The sequence below is a fragment of the Hypomesus transpacificus genome, chromosome 19, assembly GCF_021917145.1.
Source record: "Hypomesus transpacificus isolate Combined female chromosome 19, fHypTra1, whole genome shotgun sequence".
Taxonomy (NCBI): domain Eukaryota; kingdom Metazoa; phylum Chordata; class Actinopteri; order Osmeriformes; family Osmeridae; genus Hypomesus; species Hypomesus transpacificus.
The window spans coordinates 13367124-13383138 of NC_061078.1; the positions used below are offsets into that span (position 1 = coordinate 13367124).

Sequence of the window (16015 nt, forward strand, 5' to 3'; positions counted from 1 at the left end):
TAGACACGGCGTGTCGGAGCTGCTCAGGGGAGCCTCTGGCCGGAGGGGGAGCAGAGGGAAGTACACGGCCTCTCCTGAGGGGGGGGTTCTAGAACTCTCCGTGCTCCCCCCTGCCACACGGGGGCAGAGCCGATGAGGCCGGCCCGAGGTCGACGTGGTGAGGGCTGAGCCCAGTCTTTTATCAGACGTGCTCAGTCGGCGGCCGTGAGTCAGGGATGACACGCGGGCGATGGGTGGCGGTGCCGCGCCCGCGAGAGGAGCCGCCTCTTCCTGAGGCTGTGCCGAGCAGGGAGGCTGTGGGGAGAGGTGTTATTCATGGTGTCTTCGTGCCTGGTCCTGTCATGTGTTCATCACGGGGAAGCCTGTCCTCAGCACTGACAGGGAGACAAAGCCTGAGAAACACTGCGAGGGCGACAAGCTCGACGCTCATTGTTTACCGTTCAGTCTTTGGCTCGGCGGGCGATTGTGTTCAGACAGTCTTTGTCACCGTCACAGAAATAGCACCATTGGAAGTCAGGGTTTATGGGTGGGGCAGACGAGTATAGAAGCGTGTCAGAGGGTGTATGACCAAACAGACCCAACCAGGGGAATCACCTGACAGATTAACAGCTTAATCTGCTGGTTACTTTCACGCTGTCGTCTACGACAGCACATGTCAGAATCTAGGCCAGGATATCCATAATTAGACTCCACAAACAATGTCGAGGAAGGTTCGTCAATGCCCTCAACTGAGAGAGAGAGAGACAGAGAGAGAGAGAGAGTGTTGAATGATCAGGGAGTGTTTACACAATGTGTGTATGTTTGCTTTATGTAAAGCAACTGTCAGCTGCCTTCAAAACCCATCTTTAGTCACAAAGGCCCTCGCTGTCAGTTTAGAAATCACCAATCGGCCTTGTTTCCGAAAATTGAAGTGAACTCCCATCGATTGTTCAACGGGCATTTGTAAGTGTTGATAAGCCACTGTTGAGGTTGATTGAACTCATTCAGCATCAGCCAGCACACACGCGACGTGAGTCGTCTAGCCTGTTCCCGTGTGTCGCAGCCATGGTGGAGGATATCACGGGGGAAATGGGTCAGTGGGGTCTAGGCCAAGCTCAGCTCTCCACACTGGGTCAGAGAGAGCAGCAGCATCGCAATGACTAGGTCTGTGAGAACTGCCTCGATAGTGGGGAGGCTTTATCCACAAAACAGCAAGCTGGAAAGACATTACAACTGTTCGTCCACCCTATAGCACTACCACAGTCTACAGCACAAACAAAACTGAAATCAAACGAATCAAACATAACATTAGCTGACCACTGAATTAAATATGCTTGTTTACAATGTTGAGTCATTTAGTCTTTTTTTATTTATTTAGAATCTTAGGCTTCACTGCTCCTACAGACATCATTGTCTAAACTCATCATGGCTGTCACGATTGTGGCCAATCCCTACAAAACAGACTTTTTGTTATGGTAATATACTGGACAATTTGCATGAAGCATACTCGTGTTGGAGCAGGGAAACATACAGGACAATGGGCTCTCAGATTCACACGATGAACTCCAAATATCAAAGACACCTCAAAATGCTACTCTGATATCTAGAACGCAAAGCAATGTGGTAAAGACACTATGCCACAAACTGAAAACATTTGCCAGCCAACACTATTCCATACATTGCTCAACATGTACTAGGAGTTCACTTTGTATTTTTTGAACCCAAGTGAAAACAGCAATCAAACACTAGCAACATCGACCTTTTCTGTGATCCGGCATAAAAGCTAGCCCCGAGCCTTGTGGAAAGGACAGTGCCTGTAATGCCATGAGAGAAAGTGTGTGGAAGTAAGCTGTGACAGACAGCCTCGCCCACTCGCTCATGTGTCACCGCTCCTCCACTCGTTCCTCTTTAACACTTTCTCTCTCCCTCGCTCCGTCTCGCTCTCACTCTCGCCTCCAGCACCTCCTCCCTCCAGGGCTCTCCGCCTGCGAGCAGAACCCCACCACGATGGCCACCCTGGCCAACTGAGCCGGAGAGCGGAAGAGACCGGAAGACTGGAGGCCTGACAGGAGCATGGCTGCCAGCAGGGGCATTTGCTGCCGTATCGAAACCGACGGTGCAGCAAAGACGACGTCATGCTATCCCTCGTGGAGCCAGTCGGCCTGGTCCTCCACACAGGCGTGCCACGGAGCTGCGAGGGGCTCCAAGCTCCGGTACTCAGCGCAGACAGCTGCCATTAGTTCCATGGCAGCCGTCCGAACCCTGGAGGAGCCCTTGCGTAAGGGTTTCTGCTCCGTCAACTGGGTCTCAACTGGCTCACACGCCATTGGCCAGCACCACATCAACACTTGTCATTTCTTTTACCCACTGTAGTGAGAGGGAAAACATCTGACTTCATGAATGTGCCAGAGAAAAGAACAGGGGATAGAGAAGGAGGGATGCTTTGGTAACATCTGGTTATTGGTTCATTTATTATTAATCTTGCTGAACCAGCATGGGAGGCTTTTGTCATGGCCTTTGGAGAGCCACATAAATATCACCTGTTGATGATCGAGCTAAAGAGAAAACTCAAATAGTCATCTGTGAGGAACAACTGTTCATTCTCCTAGGACAGGCAGGCTATGCTGGGCCCTTCTAACAGCGTCTAACCCTCTAACAGCGTGGCCCATGAGGACCACATGACCAGTAGGAAGGCCCCAGAAAAGAGGAGCTGGCCGCTTGAGTCTCGGAGTCCGGTTTCCTGTGAGGACGGGGGAAGCCAAACACAAACACATGTGGACAGAGAGACAGCTGTGGACGTCAGCCCTCACACAGCAGTCGCTCCGAAACGGCGGAGAAAAAGCTGATCCCCACTCAGGAGAGTACTGGCTCTATATCAACCTCTATACAGGCAGGAACATTCCCCAACTGCTTCGTAAGAATCCACAAAACACTTGAATTTCTAGGCCCAGTTTCCCAGACATGGATTAAACCTTTAAGATGGCACCGATTAGGCTAAATCCAAATCTCAAATCCTTATCTACTTTCATATAGAAAAGGGGGCTTACTTTATACCAAAAAACCTTTTCAACAAATGCTGAAAGAGCAAATTATCCATACTCTGCAAACACCTCAGTGTAAATATCCTACTTCTTGTGTAAACCAATCACAGTTGTGGGAGTTGGGGGTGGTAGGCTGGGTTTTTCCTTGGAGACAAATCTATTGGTTGTCAAACCGTGAATACTCCTACCCACTCGTTAATTCACTGCCACAAAAATGGACCAACGTCCTTTACTGGTACCTACACTATGAATTAAAGAATGGAAAACTGATGTACAGAAATTACAGAAGCCCCAAGAAATGTAAAACTTATGACATTTTACAGTAAAAGGGCATAGTAGTTCATAGTTCATGTTAACTATGAACTATTTTAATCAGTGAATCTCCGTTCAATCAGATTTGTTCTTATTTGTAACGTTGCTATATCGGTTGAGCCATTTATCAAATGTACATGTAAATCTAAATCATTGAGGCTAACTATACATCAATGACCACAGGGTATAATATCAACATGGACAAATGGTGGATACAAATTTAAAAGACATACACTGTGTATATGTTTTACATTTGTATCTACCATTTGTCCTCAATTTGAATTTGATAACTGCCAGTGAACTAGCCACCAGAAATGTTTTTGTCAGATTTATGGAGGCTTGATTTTACTAGAAAGCCTTTTGAACAAATAGTAAAAGAGCTAATATTTCCATGTTGCTGTTGGAGATCAGAGGGGGCATCCCATCATGGCAGGTCTGAAGACAGACCATGAGGACCTGCACCATGGGGGGAGGGGGTCTCATGCAAATGAGAAGGACTTTACAGACACGCAATACAAACACCACAAAGCAGTATCAAAATGAGACGTTTCCACATTTTAACTTACTGAGACCTTTCGGTACACGATAACATCCACTAATATCTGCCACTGCCAGGCCAAAACAGCACCGTCACTGTTTAGGTTATCTATCTTTGGCATTTACACTGACAATTGTTGCATGTGTTCAAGCTCTGTACTTTCCAGAGATATGTCTGTTTGTGTGCAGACTGTTACCACTCGGGAAATACCAAGAATGACAAGTAAATATTTTGTGGATGTTTGTGGATGAAAAGACAAATGCATACTAGGTTGGTTGTGAATTGTCAGAAAAAAAGAGACTGACATCTAAAACCAGGGTTTAGGCTAACCACCTAAGCCAAGGAAACCTCTAGTTTTGATATCACTGGCACCCGGCAACATAAAAGAGCAGAGCTAAAGCTTCTTCCTGTCTAACAGACGGGTGGTGTTCATATCATGTGAGTCTCTCAAACACGAACTGTACACAGCCTGGCCTCTACTGTGGTAAAACCACAATAAACCAGTCACGTTTCCTTTTAACTAGAAGTCCCCTTCATGACAGAGTGTCTTTCTCAGCAGAGCAGGGCTCAGGAAGACAGACAGGCAGGCAAGCTGCAGATCATGAAGGACTTTTACGGCATCATCAGTTTTTCTAAAAGCGCTCTTTGCTCCAGGGCTGTGCTGCAGCCTAAACCTTTCCCAATTTCACAATGTGGGAGCGGAGGGGAAGTAAGTCTTCCAAAATAGCTGGCAATAAGAATTGTATCCAAGCTTTACTCTAGTCATAAACTCTGTGTGGGATTCAAGGATTTGATGTTCGGTCAAATTATTCTCTATTGCTTGGCATGTCACCTGAGGTTGGATGAGCGAGTCTATGGGCATGGGTGGTTCAACAGATTACCTCCGGTCTGGTGGTTTCATGGTTCCCATGGTTTTGGTTCAGCCGATCAACAGGAAAGACCTATTGCTCAATAAGTCAACTTCCTAAAATTCAGAAAAAGGACGGGGCACATCGTGAAGCCGCTCGAAAACAACACGTTTGGCCAAAAAACGAACTGTTGAGATATTTCCTGGACTCATCTTTCTATGCATGAATACAACCATTTCCACAGCCCTACCGGATAGTAAAACACCATTTAAACCTCATTATGTGAGGCCTGAAGGAAATGTACACAACATGAGCTCCTTCAACTCACATATGAATTATTAACTCACTGTGAATATGAGTCTGGAAGTGTGTGTAGGGGGGCTTTCATAGTGATGTCATTCACTGGTGGGATTAACAGAGAGGGGGGGCCTGGGAAATTCAAAGGACGTTAGCATTTGAATAGGTGTGTGTTTGTGTGTGTCCCTCAGCTGTCTGTCCACCAGCAAAATCAGTGCAAGTTGTGAGCCAGCCAATCACAGTAGCCTAGCAGGAGGGGGGGTTATACATATGCTAATTAGTCCCTCATCCCGCACCCCAATTTGGCACATAAAGGAAGGTTTTGTCACAAAGACCTAAATCAAGTAAGAAAAAAGACCTAAATCAAGTAAGAACTTGTAACAAAGAGGATGTTTCTGGAAATGTGAACCTGAATGATTATCTGTTACATCCAAGATGAAAGCCTAACAGTGTTTGTGACTTTGGCTTAAGGCGTAGTTATCTTTCATCCCATTAAGTTTTTGTATCTAGTAGGCCTATGTCATCAAGATCAAAAGGGCTAGGAAAGGGTCTTTCCCAGAGAGATAACACAACTTCAAACTGAACTTCAACCACTCCATTTTGAGTCCAAAAAACAAAGACGAAAGTAATAAAGCCAGTTAAGGAGCTTCGTGCAAAAAATCCAATAAAAAATCAAAGAGAAATGGAATCAACCTTCGATGTCTACCTTTTCTCTTTGAGGGGGAAGGAAAGGAAGAGCAGGGGATCCTTCAGAAGAGAGCTTCAGGCCACCTCAGGGAGCCAATGAGAGAACAGAGACTTCTCTTTCCCAGTGAGACCTCATGATGATCTGGACTAGCATGAGGCCAATCACATACTCCACTGGCCACAGCAGTATCCTGGGATGGAGAGCTTACCTATGTCTTCTTCATTAGAACCAATATCACTGTCATCCAACTCTTTGTGTGAGTAACAGCCTTTATTACAATGTAGGCTAATGCACTTAATCCTCTGTGGGGGCTTTGTGAATTAATTGGAAAATATGTTATTCAGTTTTTCTTACAGCGAAAACCCCCCCCCAAAACAAAATTATCATCTTCAAGACGATTTGAAGGACCCGAGGCAAGTCACAGTGTGTTCATTAAACGACTAGAAGAATCCATGACCTAGCCTACCCTTCCTCTTGCGTACAAAAGAGATCAACAACTTCAACAGCCACAGAGCAAAACAAGACTAATAACAAATATGATCTCAAGAGCAACATTTCCTGGTGGCCTCCTGCAGCAGTTCAGGATAGCATGCCCTGAAGGACACATCTGGATAGAACGAGAGTTTAAGGGATAAGTTACCCAATGAGGAATAGGCTCTACGTGACATGACGAAACCCTGTGGTTTGAAGATCAGCAGCTCACATTCAGCGGTCACTGAACACACACCTAGGCATCAATAAGCAGTTGAACAACTGTCCAATTGACGAAGAGTCAACTACAACTACAAGGAGTCGGTTATCTCATTGTAAACGATGGTTCAACCTACTCTGCGTAGGCTCATCTGTACCGAAGCTCTGGAAAGTCCACAGGCCTATCTATTTGTCTTTAACTTTTGAGTCAAATACAAGAAGTGTAAATGGAACAGTATGACTCATACCACAGAATGTGGCCGCAAAATCAGGACATGATCACAACTGACCTAAATTGTGTTTCCTTTCTGATCCCAGCCTTCTGCACACCTTGAGGTAATCTGCAACATAAGCAGTCCTCTCACATACCTCACCAGTGAACGGCAGAGAACTAAGAAAACAATAGCAGAAACGATAGAAGCCAAAGACGCATCTGGATTGTCACTCTATGCTAACTAAAAGAGGCCTGAACACAGGCACACGCACGTATCTCAAAACATACACACACACGCACTTTCCCAAAATGTCTTACACCAGTTAGGGTTGCCTGCTGCGGTTTCAGGGTTGCTCAGTCCATTAGGCACATGACTCGTTTGGTCTGCTCTCATTGGCAGCCTGGCTCAACTGTCAGTTTCCAATGTGCATGTGAGTCTTCCAGACTGCTGTACTGGCGCTGTAGAGCACCTCTCTCTCTCTGTCTTCCTCTCTCTCTGCTACAGGCGCAGCTCTGCTTATGGGGGCTCTGCAGGCAGAGAGGGAGGGGGGCAGTTGGAAGTTCACATGGGTTGACACACACACAGGCGCGATAACAGCTTGAAGAGTCACTCCACAGAGCGTAGGGAGGTGGCGAGCTTTCATCACGAGCCACCAAAATAGCTGCAAGAGAACGCATCTGTTTGACCGTCCATGGAGTCTGTCTAGAGAGAGAGAGAGACCGAAAAATCCGGCATACCCTCCCATGTAATTAGCCAGCCTGACAGTGGACTTGGGGGATGAGACAGGAGAAAGGGGGGTCAGGGGGAGAGGGGGAAGGGGGAAAACAGAGACAGGCTAAATTTGATCATTTGCGATAGCCAATGGCTTAACAGAAACAGGCCAAATGCTAACGCTTTCTGGGTGGCTGACACCCGAAGTAGAATTCTGTTATTAGTCAGGGCCACCGTGGAGAAGAAGGAACAGAGCAGAGGCCACATGGAGCTTTAGACATCTTAACCCTGCTTACCCCCTGGCCACTGCCACAGCACTTAGGCTTCGGCAAGGCTGCCATGAGCCATTATCTGGGATAGCCTCTCCCTATCCTCCCAGAGACTGAAGCTCCTCTGGTCAGGTTTAGATGCCAACAAGCATTCCTAAAATGTCATCATTGTGAAGGCATATCCAACAGACCTGTAGGTTCCCTCACAGCACATTCGATACACTTCTACTCTTGGCTTCTACAGCTGGGTGAGTGTGAGTTTCAGATTCATACCAGTGGCAGTATTGTTACTGGACTGTTGGTTTGCTGCAGCGTCACTATGGCATTGTGAAGGGACTTTGTTAAAGCTATTATCATCAACCACAAAGGCAAACACGTGAGGTATGTTCTATAGGCAAGACAAGATTCCTCTTAAGCCTGCTACATTCCTTCAACCTTGAATGACCTCAGTAGATATTACATGAGGGCTCTGGTCTTAAAGGGGTATCAAGTTCAACTATAAAAAATATATATAAAATACACATAAAATGAACATTCACTTCCTATTCCCTGCACCAATCAGAGAAGAAGACTAAATGGCAATCCTGGTATCAACAACAAAATATACTCAAGTATAGCTTTGAAAAGTGACAAGCTGGTTGGAAGTTTGAACTCAGGTGGCTGTAACTGACTGTGGAAAACCTTGTGAACATCTGTTGAGGTATGGCTCCTCGTAATAAGGACCTACTGTTACCATGAACACAAGTCGCAGCAGCTCGTTCAGAGAGCTGTAACTATGCCTGGAATGGCAAATAAGAAACATTGGCACTCCCATTTTTACTCTCAGCCAATAACATCCACAGCCCCCGATAAAACTCTACTTCTGCCAGGACAAGCAGTGAAGACCAAGTCATGAAACAGCAGACTGTGGACATTTCTAACCCTTAATAAGAATGGAAATGAAGCTCTTCTAATTTCCTCTAAAGTGACTGACTGAAAGTAGTTAAACCGCACTTCTTCTGAATGGGAACAGTACCTTCAGGAGAAGTCAGTTGGTATAGGAAATGTCCCTCACAGGTCACATTCTTGAGGGGGAGTGGCACTGAACAAGTCTACTGTAGTCTTCATGTTTTGCCAGGTCAGTAAACTAGGCTAGGGCCTACCTCATCTTACACAGTACATGCACCATGCATGAAAAAATACAATGTTATGCAAGAGACTAAAAAAAGACAGATCATCCATACTGCGTTAATAATTCAGATCTTGTTTTGGTGTTATCTGAAGATCCCCCACAACAGTTCCTGTAATGTAAAAGAGCGGAAAAGCACTCCAACTAAAGCAGAACCTTAATGTCAAGTCACTAGTTTTGTGTGCCTCATTTAATAGAGTGCCTCGAACTATACTTATTGTTGTATCTTAATGGTAGTCCATTGTATCTGTACAGGGGGACACTATTAAGACAAGGCCCTGGATGCACTCTAGTAATTCCCTTTACCATGAGGAGAGGAACATGCCAGAGACATACAAATAAACTAATGACATCTCAGGGGGGAGCACACTCACACTGCCACACACACACACACAGCTTTCTAACGCGAACCAGGTCTACCTGCTTTGCGTCTCTGTACCATCAACATGGGTCCCCAGAGACAGCAGACCTAGTCTTCGAATGACATCATCCTGTCCTCTGAGTGCCAGCCCCTGGACCACCTTATGGCAGTGGGTCCCAGCACTCCAGCTTCCTGTACTCAGCTTTCAACCTAGCATTGATTCACTGATTTCAATCACTTTTGGGGGATAGGAACACAAGTCCCTTCTGTTTTGCAATGATAGCAAAGTAGGTTAAGAAATAGCCTACATTTACCACATGCCACATGAAAACTGAAAAATGTGGGATATTATGATGGTCACGATTCCACACATTAACTCAGCATTCAGTCAAGACTACATGACGCATGATGGAAAATATGTAATTTATCTACGGGTGTACTGTGTACTTTATTATGAACAGTAGTAGTGGGCTAATACTGTAGGTTACATGATTGGAACCCCAAATAGCCAAGATTAGATTCTTATCTTGGACTAGATTGAAACTCAACAGTTTCACATGACCTCTGAATCTTACGTCTCTATGCCGTAGCCTACTATGCACACGAAAACACGTACATTTTTTTTTATTAAGGTAAACACGTTTAAGAACAGCATATGATGTGCCCACTCAACGTCAGCATTTGCCGTCCCTAGTGTTACTGTTGGGGTAGTCCACGCTATAGCGATGATTAATGGTAAAACAAGTAGGCAATGTATTACAAGACGTGTGATATTTTGAAACCCGTAAATAGCAGACTTTCAAAGGCAAATACACAACAACAGACTGTATAAACCACTGTCTCTAGGCTATAATCTATATCTAGATATAGGTTCAGCACTGCCCGACACTTACCGGACAGTTCGTCAGGTTCAAGCCCGCTTTCAGTGTCGAGTCCGCAGATTACAAAATAATCTGCGAATCGACAGGAATTCGAGCTGAAGCCGGTGGTCATTTTGAGACTGGTCCGTCTGTACCCTTTTCCTCGTCTTGTCAGTCGGGTGCATATTATGGGATCCCGAAATGATTTCGCGCAGCCATCGTTGATGCTCCGCGAGACCAGAAAATCTGAACAGGGCTGTGCTCGAAATGCATTCTGGGTCTCCAAATACAGCTGTTTTCATCTGGGCTCAAATCTCCTAGAGCCTGCCCCCCACCCCCATCTCCTCCCCGTGTAGTTGGGATACTGGGCATGTGCAAACTCCACATAGATTACGTTATCCCTTTAACCCTGCAGCCGCCGAAAGGACGGAGCTTGACTCGCCTACAGAATGTTGATCCAAACATTCAATTCATTCACGATGAACATACACGCAGTGCGTATATGCCTTCAACAGGGGATCTCCCCAAAAAATTCTGCGAGGGCCAAATAATTTTCCTTTATTTAATGTGGGGCCGGGTCGGTCTGTAACAGAAAATTACATATGCCTGAGTAACTACCGGTATTCTTGTGGACATTTTATTATGATTTTAAATGTATTTATTATGCTACATTAGTTTGTTATTTTTTTATGCACCATATATCCGTACATATGAATGGGTATATAGCCTATTTAAAGAGCATTATTACCGTAATGATCTTTTTTCGTTTGCAAAAATAATCAGTGTGAACTTACAAAAAAGTATCTGGCATTTTTCAGAGGGCCGGTCCAAATGCGTGCAAAACTATCATTATGTAAACTACAGGAATAATGCATAGTGAAATGGGAGGACCATAGTGGTAAAGAGCATCACGAGCTCTCTCTAGTGGTGTGACGTGAAGGGTGCAAACCAACGTTCAGTACAAATACATACAAACTGCTTCCAATATACTAGGGTATCCGAGAAAATGATTCAGGAGGCAATAAGACAAACAAAATACTTGTTTTTAATGATTTAATAATAAATATATTAATAAAGCAAATTTCATTCCATTGGACAAAAAGAGGTACAAGAATGAACAGTATTTACAAATGCAGGTCATACTGCAATTCATTTTGTACACCTTAACACTGGATTTACCTAAGTTAATCAATAGTTAATGAAACAAGGAAACCACCTCTGAAACCACCTCTGCTAGTCGGATGTCCGCATGGAATCACCCGATGGAGAATTGTATTACAGAACATTTATAACCCAATGTTAAGGACATCATCATACATGAAATACAACTGTTTATTCTAATGACCAGGAGTGGGGCTGAAATGCATCAACGAATCCTTGATCTTCTGTTGCACGGATAAAAAAGGGTGTCAACATATATGTTCAAGTGAAAACAAAGGGATCAACAGATTGTTGTTGTTGCATAAAACTGGACACAGTGAAAGTGAACTTCCAAGATTTGCAACACAATAGCTAAATGTTGCCCCTCAGTTGTTCAAAAAAAACAAAACCCTCTTGCTTAAGCACCATATTCATTAGATGGTTTACAGTAAATATTTTCTATTAAGTATGCAGTAATATAACAATGCTTCATTTATAGCTATTTTAGTTGTAGGCTATAGAGGTAGCCACATTCTGATTGGACTCAAAAAGATTCAGTATTTCTTCCCCTGACGTTAATACATTAAGCCGACTATCCGAGTAAGACTAAACGTTTAGAAAAGGGTGCTTGACAAAATATCTTAAAACATTGGTTGTTTTTCCTTGTGGAATCTTGAAACGGGGCCATGCAGAAATATCAACAGTAAGACTGCTCATGTGTACATTCACTGTATCAAATTCATCGAAGAAGTCCTCCAGGACTCACTATGAGCAGCAACAGATGGTATTTGTTCTGAAATCAAATCATCCAGTAAACTCTTCATATAAGGCAAATGATTCTTAAAGCAGGTCAAAGAAGCCAAAACGACAACACAGTCTAGGCATCACAGCAACCGATGTGTAGGCCTACTGGTTCCAACCCACACAGGCAGGAAGTAGCAAAATGGAAGTATGAACTGCAAGGAGAAGTATGTGTCATTCAATCAGTTGGCAACTTTAATTGGGCACTAATGGATCATCCTTAGTGTGGAGGTCCCTACTGCATTTTTCCACGCACACTTTAGCATACGACTTGGAGCGTACAAGAGTGAGAGCAAAAAGGAGTGCAGTCACTGCACCAAATGTAGCAAGTCAAAAAGGAGTGCAGTCACTGCACCAAATGTAGCAAGTCAAAAAGGAGTGCAGTCACTGCACCAAATGTAGCAAGTCAAAAAAAAAAAAAAAAGAAGACACATACAAAACACTTGTTTTCAATACTTGATATGTTCATTAAGAAAATTAAAGGGGAAAGTCAAATGATTAAAAATCAAGAAGATCCAATATTGGATTGGCAATAAAAACATCTAGTGTAGCTATTGTCTGCCATTAACAATTATGGCAAATGGGGTGGATTTTATGTATAATAATTTAACATGATACAATGAAATGACATTCACTCCTTTAAACTAGTGTATAAAACTGCCCACGGCAAACACTTTCATTGGAAAGACAACCTTCAAACAACTACTCTGAGAAATATTGCTTTTATGTCACAGTTCAATGATCTTAAGGATTGAAGAAACTCCAAACACACGAAACAAAACGTCAAAAAGGAGAGTTGAAAATAAATAATTCAAACAATTTCAAAAGAGACAGGCGCCGGATGTCTTTGTCACAGCCAAATCACTCAAAAGGTGAACCAACACAAACTGGGAAACACCAATCATGAGGCGAAGTAGAAGCCAGTTTGTGGAACACATCCTCGAGGTGGCCAAAACATGGGACACAGAAGTAATAGCTGGGCCATTCGGCGAGATGAGGTTCCCACGACAGCCAAGCGGGCGTGTGAGACTGAGACGGAAGGAGTCATGTGTGTGTGTGACTGCTGCATGTACCATTCCTGAGCCAAGGGAGTGGGGAAGGGGGATCAGGCAGGTCGATGACGTGCTGAGCTGCCCAGTGTGCCCTACTCGAGCTTCTGCTGCAGCTTCTTCTGGAAGCAGACAGGCAGGATGGAGAGCACAGCCAGCACGCCCAGCACTGCTAGAGAGTTCCAGGACACTGCTTCCCCGGCTGTGGTCAGTTTGTACAGAGTTGTGCCAGCGTTGATAGCCACAAACGATGGTGGGGCGACTCCTGACACGAGACAGCAAGAGAACAGGAAGTCAACATCGCATATCTGACCTGCAATCTAGTCAAATGTTGATATATATTTGCATAACGGTGTTTGATGACGACACATCGTGTTTGCTCTTACCAAAGAATGTCCCGAGGAAGAAAACCCCTAAAGGCACGTTGATGACAGGCGAGGTGATGTTGATGAACCAGTTCGGAAGGAATGGAGTGATCCTCAAAAATATGATGTAATTAATGAGATGGTCTCTGTGCTTGTCAACCTGTCGGAGAGAAGGCGGAACGTGAATCCCGTGGTTCTTCATTTTAGAGAGGTGACTTAAGGAAGGAGAGGCCTATTCTTCATCACGCACGTTCGGTCACCCACCTGTTGTGACCATTTATGAGCCCTCTCTGTCAGGTATTTGTAGACCACCGGTCTCCCCACCAGGTAGGACAGCATGTAGCAGAAAGAGGCCCCCAGACCAGAACACTGCAACACAGGCAAAGAAGAACTTGGCAAAGATCTCCTAACATCCAGCTGTCTCCTGGCAAATCTCAAGTGTCACTACTCACCAAGCAGACCAGGAAGAGGGCCAAGGGGAAGGGATAGAGATAACCAGACAAGATGCTAAGGAAGATGGATCCTGGAATTGCAAATGTCTGGAGGCTGTGTCGGCAGTGTCAAGGCAAACAGCTACAGTAGCAGTTTGGAAATACACAGATGGACAGCTTCAAGATCAACACATTTATATCGTTTAGCTAGCCCACTTCCTTGACCCGGGAGATTGGATCTCCACGAGCGCAGCTGTAGCCTCCTGTTGCCAATGACGTGCTAAAGGTCAACCCCATATTGAATGACTCACTCTTGGAAGAAGCCTGATTAACTAACACAGTTCCTCCGAAAGAGGGAGATGCAAAGGTAGAGGACAAGGTCGGGAGAGGAAGAGGTGGATTTCCCTACATTCAGCGAGCAGGTTATAATTGGAAGGATACAAGACGTAGGTGGTAAAATAGGCTATCAACACTTGGGTGTAGAAGGTATCCTTATATTTAGACAACACAGTACCCAAGGCCTTGGCATCATCCATGTCTTTGGGGATTTTGATTTTCTCCATCTCATCACTGCAAAATAAACATGGAATGAACACAGACTCATTCATAAGTCATAAGTCATAAGACGTTGTTAGTCCATCAATATGACCCATTAACAGCTTCACAATTTAACGGTTAGCAGGGTGTGGGAATGTAATTTCAATGAGTCATATTTGCTTCCATGTGGCATATATTAGTTTTACAGCTGTTCAAAAAGTAGTGTTATCTATGTATTCGCTTGACTTCACCTCTGACGGCCTACAGTGAGAACATTTTAATTTAGAATAGACACGGGATAGATAAGGGGAACTTACTCGCTTAACTCTGGGAAATTCCTGTAAACAAGGTACATGACTGAGGCGGCACAGGTAAAGATCGACAACAGGAGGAGGAGGGACTTGCGAGCAGAGCCCCCTCCAGGGTACTGTGTTTCTGTGAATGGGAGAGGAAAACACATAAAGCACATATTACCGATCTTACCAATTGACCCACTTTTTTTTTCTTTACTATATTCATTGATTCATGCATTGATGACAGCAGTAAGTGCCATCTGATGTGTCATGTAATGTGTTGCAAAACTTTGCATCACTTGTTGTTGTACCTTCAAGAGGCTGGCATTCCCTAGAGAAAGGCATTACCGAGACAAACCGTTCTCTCAAACATGTGGCTGACTGGTTCTCTCTTCTTTGTGCATATTAAAAGGATTTCACACACTTCGACTACTTCATCAAAATTGCACGTAACATTTTGGATGGGATTAATGATGAAAAAACGGTAGAACTAGCTACTCTAGTTGGTGGGTTAAATAAATGTAGCCTAGGTTTACAGTTTTACAGCTATTCAAAAAGTAGGGATATCATTGTATTCACTTGACTTCACCTCTGACCATGTCATTGATTAACGCTCTTGGTTAACCTGATGTGAACTCGTAGTAGGCTATCAAATTACAAAGCTGCAGCTAACACGTTAGCATACCTCTGAAAAGCCGGTAACTCGAAAAATATTTTACAATACTAGAGCTAATTAGTTAGGTATCGTGATAGAATCGTATGAGTCGTAACACTAACATAAATAATACTGTCGAATTTTACTACAGGCACCAAAGTGGCTGGCTTACCAAACTACCAAGCATTAGCATCAGCCTAGTTGTCATGAGGCTAGCTATCAAACACTTGACTAGAAAGATAGCCAGTTAGCTTAGCTACTAGTACTGTAGACTAGCTAGTACCTTTGATGAGTTGTTCATCAGGATTTGTCTTCCCTTCTTCGTGTACAGATGATACATTGTTGACCTCTCGTCTTTCTCTTCGTTTCTTTGCCATTTTAGCCTGAGCCAGTGAAAAACCCCTAGCTAGATAAGTTCTTCGATTTGTCGACCTAGGCTTAGGTTGCTATGAAATTTGACAGCTCATCCAACACGGTCATTTGCCAACCGGCGACTGACGCTGTGATTCATGCGGATAAGGAATGAATCTTTCTTAGACTTTCAATATAAAGGTTTAGTTACTAGTTAGTCGTGAAAGATGCCAGCAGCGTAAACACAATCACCTAAATATTTTCACGCTTATTTTGTCAAATATACAAATATTTATATGTATACATATCAATTCCCAATCGGTGGAGTTTCATGTTTTCTGTGTTGAACGTGCGTTAAATCTTGTAAAGGAAAAATAGCTTCATTAACCTCAAAGGGACATTTATTTTGAAGGTAT

At 44.0% G+C, this 16015-nt stretch overlaps 2 protein-coding genes across 4 annotated transcripts in view; both read right to left on the reverse strand.

Annotated features, from left to right (window-relative positions):
* dennd5a (DENN/MADD domain containing 5A) overlaps positions 1 to 10288 on the reverse strand; it is a 28723-nt gene extending 18435 nt beyond the window's left edge. The window contains exon 1 of one of the 3 annotated variants that reach the window (XM_047041298.1): positions 10011 to 10288. In XM_047041298.1, coding sequence (XP_046897254.1) covers positions 10011 to 10110 — 100 coding nt within the window. In that variant the 5' untranslated portion in view covers positions 10111 to 10288. The remainder of the gene's footprint in view (positions 1 to 10010) is intronic. The other 2 variants (XM_047041296.1, XM_047041297.1) reach the window with 2 other exon arrangements.
* Positions 10289 to 11029: 741 nt separating this feature from the next.
* Positions 11030 to 15747, reverse strand: tmem41b (transmembrane protein 41B). Its single transcript, XM_047042666.1, has 7 exons — positions 15532 to 15747; positions 14618 to 14735; positions 14205 to 14333; positions 13785 to 13878; positions 13597 to 13701; positions 13354 to 13492; positions 11030 to 13232 (listed from the first exon to the last, which is right to left on the reverse strand). Exons 1-7 carry the CDS (start codon positions 15623 to 15625, stop codon positions 13063 to 13065), a joined length of 849 nt encoding a protein of 282 aa, XP_046898622.1. The 5' UTR covers positions 15626 to 15747; the 3' UTR covers positions 11030 to 13062.
* Positions 15748 to 16015: the final 268 nt, after the last annotated feature.

Coding starts and splice junctions, on each gene's coding strand:
- tmem41b (XM_047042666.1), bottom strand. CDS start 15,625: ATGGCAAAGAAACGAAGAGAAAGACGAGAGGTCAACAATGTATCATCT. Junction 14,736..15,531: donor TGATGAACAACTCATCAAAG/GTACTAGCTAGT, acceptor TCCCATTCACAG/AAACACAGTACCCTGGAGGG. Junction 13,233..13,353: donor CTTCCTCGGGACATTCTTTG/GTAAGAGCAAAC, acceptor GTCTCGTGTCAG/GAGTCGCCCCACCATCGTTT.